The sequence below is a fragment of the Nanorana parkeri genome, unplaced genomic scaffold, assembly GCF_000935625.1.
Source record: "Nanorana parkeri isolate BGI_ZX_2015 unplaced genomic scaffold, ASM93562v1 scaffold614, whole genome shotgun sequence".
NCBI lineage: Eukaryota > Metazoa > Chordata > Amphibia > Anura > Dicroglossidae > Nanorana > Nanorana parkeri.
Window position 1 is genome coordinate 200,140 of NW_017306882.1, and position 6,000 is coordinate 206,139.

At 36.8% G+C, this 6,000-nt stretch overlaps 1 protein-coding gene across 1 annotated transcript in view; it reads left to right on the forward strand.

Moving 5' to 3' along the window:
* Positions 1–6,000, forward strand: part of LOC108792214 (bifunctional heparan sulfate N-deacetylase/N-sulfotransferase 3-like) — a 223,105-nt gene that overhangs the window by 111,670 nt on the left and 105,435 nt on the right. Inside the window, exon 4 of the mRNA XM_018562936.1 lies at positions 3,645–3,799. Within this exon, the coding sequence (XP_018418438.1) occupies positions 3,645–3,799 (155 nt within the window). The remainder of the gene's footprint in view (positions 1–3,644; positions 3,800–6,000) is intronic.

Genomic DNA, 6,000 nt, shown 5'->3' on the forward strand with positions numbered 1-6,000 from the left:
TTCCTTAGGTCCGCCACTGATTGCTGTGATGACTAATCACAGTGATCACATGTTACTGTTTACACTGATGATCTCTCCCCTTCCTCTTACTACAGAGAAAGGAGAGAAATTGCAGTAAACTGTAAATGGGAGATTGCTGAAGTTGCAGAAGTTGCTGACTCATTCATTGATTCTTAGTGGCTCAGATCTTTTTTAACCCTTTCACTGCCCGATATTACCTAAACCACTGATCTCCAGCCTGCCTCTCTATTGTGACCTGTATACTAACCCTTTCACTCCCTTATCCCTCTGTGTATGACCTGATGTGATGTATCTAGTTCACCATTATTAAGCTCCATGTTTTAACCCCCCTCAATACCACCATGTTTTTTATTTCCAAAAAGTTTTGGCAGAAAATGGGATCTAATCTACAAAAAAGTCTCAATTTGGGGTTTGTTTGTACTGCCCTGGTATGTTTTTAACTGAAAGACAGGGAAACAGATTTTTTTTTTCAAAAATGTCATTAGTTGTTCCTTTCTATAGTAAAAAATAAAGATCCCAGCAGCTAAATATCGCCCCAAAAAGTTATATCGGCCTGAAAAAAGTATAAAATTAATTGAATGCAGTGTTGCATGATAGAATATTTTGTAGTCAACCTATCACAGCACTAAAAATGAAAAAAATGCCTGGTAATGAAGGGAAATATACAGGCTGGTACTCAGGTGGTTAAAGGATTGTCCTTTGCATTAAAAGACCCATTCCCTGCTGAACAGTATTTTCTTTTTCTAATTTTGCATTGGTAAATGTCCCCAATGGCAGTGCATAGCTACTCATGTCCTTTTTTAGCCAAAGCTTGCAAACTGGCTTTGAAAAAAAAAGAGCAGGATTTGGCCCCCTAGAATACATGTAAGCTGCTGAAAAATGTTGTTCGGTACGGATATTTCGTTATTTCGGAATTTGGTTGCGAAATTCAATTTGGTTTGGATTTCGGATTCAGACAGAATCCGAATTTCATGCGTTTCAGAGGAGTTTACGAATATTTGTTGAGATTAAAACAGAAACCCATTTACAGATATTAATACTAAAGCTGAATCTCCTAGACCAGAATAGCATTCGGGATCCGAATTTCCGAATTGCATTCGGGAGCTCCCGAATGCCATTCAGGTCTGGGAGCCATATACATATATTACAAAAGCTGAGGCTCCCAGAACTGAATGGCATTAGGGATCCAAATTTCTGAATTGCATTCGGAAATTTGGATCCCTAATTCCATTTGGGTGTAGGAGCCTCAGCTTTAGTATTGTATATAATGTATATGGCTCCCATGTTGCCGTAACAAAAAATTTGTGTTCAGACCCATTCGGATGCATTAAACCGAAAAACACATCTGATTGGCCAGAAAAGTCACATGTTTGATTCAGTTTAGTTTTTGAACGAAATTCGGATGGGATCCGAAATTCAGAAACCAAGATACGGATTCAGACACATTTGGATGCATTGGGATTCAGAAATTTGGATGTGTCAGAATGTCGGAATTTCTGAAGATTTGTCCCAAATTTTATTTGGAACCGGTAGACCGGAGGGGGAGCCAGTGTAGCAGCCAGCCAGGATCATGGATCAGGTCAGTATAATTCTGTTATTTTAGCTCCCTAGACAAAAAGAGCACTTAACCCTTGAAGTGCAGGGGTAGCCCCACTGCAAGGTGAAGATTTTATTTGCCCTGACCTCTTCTTTAAAATTTACTTTGCACAGTTCACTCAGCCCTACTTCCAGGTAACAGGCTGTAGATAAAGAAAAAGTGATCCATCAGTTGAATGACTGAAACTTTTTTGAAAACTGATCAGCAGTAGGTGGAAATTCCTTGTCCCAGCAGCTGGAAGCTTTAAACTTCTCTTCTCCCAAGTCTAAGGTTCAGCTTTACAATGCTGAAAAAAATTAAAGGAAAAGAACCAGAGAACGAGTACACTATAGCATAGAAAATATAATTCTATACTGGCAATAAATACATTTACTGCTCAATGGTTTAAAATAAGAACAAATGTAATGTAAAGGTAGTTACACAAAAAAAGAAGAAGAAAACAGGAAAAGGGAATGCAGTAACAACGTAAGGCCACTGCATTAAAAGTCATGGCCTTTACAGTAAATTGATAATATATGTTTTCTGAATAACTGATAATTCTACCAGTAGACAATATACTGTATATTTATTAGAGGCAAACATTCTTTTTCCAAAAACACTTTTATAACTGAGATAGCAAGAATGATTTTGCTACTTCAGAACATATATCATTTTGCAATAATTGTAAGTGCAGTCACACCAGGGGTATTCTACATTTCCTTCCCTCACACTGCCATTATCATGATTGCAGGAAGAAGGCTAGGTGACTCTGTTATTGTATATAAATGCTCTGCCCTCTCCGGTTGATAGTTATCAAAATACCACACGTCCTTTTACTCAGATAAACAAAGACATTTCAAAGTGACTCATGAGTGTGTTTGTTGACATTTGATTATGCTAAACAAATTGATTGTGGATATTTTTTGGTAATGATATGTACTACTCCCACCTAACATAGACTTTGTACAATATTTGCATTATGTGAAAAAAACTGAGCATTAAACTTGAACTCGGGGCAGATGTAAAAAAAGTAGTATAAGTGTATAAATATGTCCTTAGCATTTGGCAATCTACTAAAGAGCAAGCTGGGAAAGGAAGGGAAGGGTTTAGCATTTTGAGCCAATCAGGGCTCTTCTGCATTTCACACTGTTGTCTAAACATGCTAATAAGATGGTAGAGCATGGAAATGACCTCATCATTAAGCTTCCGTTCCTTCATAGTAAAATCAGCAGACTAGATGGCACCTTGGACTGTGCTGTATTGTCTAAAGCAGACATAGGATCAGATATATTTTTTAAGTTAAGTGCTTAAATACTAGGAAATGTGTAAGTGCTACACTAGCAGGTAAGGTATTTATTATCTCTCAGACACCACAATACTCCCCCTGGCACTATCCAGAGCCATCTTAGTTCAGGCATCATCCAGGGTCAGCATCTACACCCTGGACGTAGATGCTGGCTCAAAGATGACATGGTCATGTAAACCCTGGTATAAAAAGTTCAAGGAAAAGACCAATTTGGGGAGCGCACTTCTGGGGGCCCTGGGTATTGAAGGCTGGTGTGTGGCTCCTGGTGAAATCAGACCGGGGTGTCTGGTGTGTATCCTGGAGAAACAAAAAGAGAGAACCGCAGTGCCACAACCTAGCGCAATAAGGTACGTTTTTAAATGAGCAACACAATATTCACTGAAATACACTCACATGTTTTGGGGTTTGAAGGAAGCTCAGCAGTTTGTGACCATGAGGAGTGTCTTGGTTGTATTTACAAATGTTTGCTACATATGACCCCCCGCTACAGTTTCTCACCATTTTACTTGCCACGAAGTTACCATGTTTTAGTCTGATTGCAGGGGAAACTTAGACAATTGGTTTCTTCCTGCTTGCAGCACACTGAAGACATCATGTCAACCTTAGTAAAGTCACTTAGTTGGAGCTCAACTACAACACATGTTTGTACAACGTATTTCAAATGACTAGAATTTAACTTTAATGACTCAAATTGCAAGTTTATGTACTACACACTGGCATTTCCTGTGAATATACTTTCAGGTACTGAAAAGGAGGATATGGGAGATGACCTCTTGCTAGGATCGGTGGATGAGTTTTGGTGGTTCCCCCACATGTGGAGTCATATGCAGCCTCATCTTTTCCATAATGAGTCCTCCTTGGTGGAACAAATGATTCTAAACAAGAAATTTGCTCTGGTAAAGAAATGCATGTTCATTGGACCATTTCATAACAAATGCCAACAAGAGTATGTATTATGTATTGAATGCCCTTAGATAATGTTCTCAGATGCTCATGTTTTTAAACATAGTTTTTGTTACATTAGATGAATGCTGGCAAACATGATTCAATTTACCATATTATTTTATTATGCCAGTTTATTTTCTGCTACTTTAGAAAAGTTAAAGAATGTTCACAGATAGGAGAAAATAAAGCAAAAGTAAAAAAAAAATATCTCAAGATAACATCTTAAAAATGTCTCTCCATTGAAAAAATGCATAGTAGAAAATTTTTCAGGGAAAATGTAGATTGTTGTTGGTGGATAAATTATACATAAAAACTGTACAGAAAATAAACATACATAGATTATAATAACATTTAGAGTTATGACCAACTTATTTTGTTTTGCTCAATACTTCTATTGTTTTGGATAGAGAGAGGAAGGGTTAGAACTCCTTTTTGGATTTTACTGCTATCCAGAGCTACATTAGAGAGATTTTACCAAACATGAAGTGGGGAAAATCTGCAACAGGGACACATAAAAGTCTGAAAGGGATTCTACCTTTTCCCTACTACTGAACAAAAGCCTATTCTTCTATGACTATGTTGCTGTTACTGAGTTAGCCTCACTTTGCTGGTAAAACATTGTGAACAGGACAGGAAGTGAAGGTAAATCCTTCTAATGGAGCCCTGTATAGCAGTAAAATTGTGACAGAAGTTTTCATGCTTTCCCATGCTGTCCTAGAACTAGAAACTAGAAACTAGAAAAAAGTCATGGACAGGGATTCTAATCCTTCCCTATATTATCTAAACTGAAGAAAAACATTTTGGCTGGATATACACTTTAGGATGAGTTATTACCTGCTACTAGGCATATTACCCAATAGTGATGGGCTCAACACACCTCAGTTTGGTTTGAGTTCAAACTTTTGAACATGAAAAAGGTTTGAACTCGAACTTCGAAGTCAATGCATGTCTACAGGATCTGAATATCAAATATCCCCGTTTTGAAAACTTATATGCAAGGTATTGGCCATAAATGGGGATGCGAGTACTGCCCTGGGGGATAGGAATCAATGAAAAAAACACTTTTAAAAAATAACATTTTTAAAAGAGCAGTGATTTTAACATTGCTAAAAGTGAAACAATAAAAACAAAAAAATTATTTACACAAATGAAACAAAGGAAAGATGACAATTACATAAACTTTTAAATAAGGTGATGAAATTGTGCAGAAAAATTAGTGATTTATCTACACACATACACATGCAGTCAAATCGAATCAAACCAAACTATCCGAAGGAAAATACCTTGTTTAAATGTCTAACAAAGTAATATTAATCTACCACTTATGCATGGTTCTTAATGGTTATAATGTATGCAAAAAAATTATTTTAAGGAAAGAAAAAGTGGGGTTTTGAAAGCACCAGAAAATGACAACTCCAACCACAATATGTAAAAATATATTTATTTATTTCATATAAATCTTAAAAAAGGGAAACAAAGAGGGCTTAAAGCCAATAATAAAATTGAGTAGATAGCCCCTAACAAAGCTCTTTCCACATACACAATACCTCACCATTAACAGAAACATACATGATTCATCCTATGTTCTTGTAGACATACATGATTGGGGTTCCAATGCCAAAAGACCAAATAACATATAAAGAGGTCCTTATACAATTGTTCGTAGGGCTATGGAATGGAATAATTGCGCTCTACTAACACTGCCCTAGGAACAGAGTGTGACCCTCGGCACACAACATGATTCAATTTGTAACAACTTAATGAGCATGATTGGATACAGAAAACAATGTTAATTAGAAATCCACATAATTCCCCATCCACAATAGTGGGTTGATGTATTTATCCCCAGTATTAGTTCATCTGATATCCACAATATATCAACAAGACCTATATAGATAATGCTTGAAGGGTTAGAGGGTGGAGCAGATCAATTCTCCACTAACACCAACCCGCAAGCAAGGTATGGCTACCTTGAGAGTTTGTACAGAGATAGAGGCAGTGATTATAAAGGATTCCACATGATTTGTATGTTAGAGGTACATAATTGAGGCATGTAAAAGATGGTCATGATTGTGTCAAACACATTGTGGTTCACCATGAAACTGTGTGCACATACATGATCAATTTTATAATTCTATAGAAGTGTCAAAAA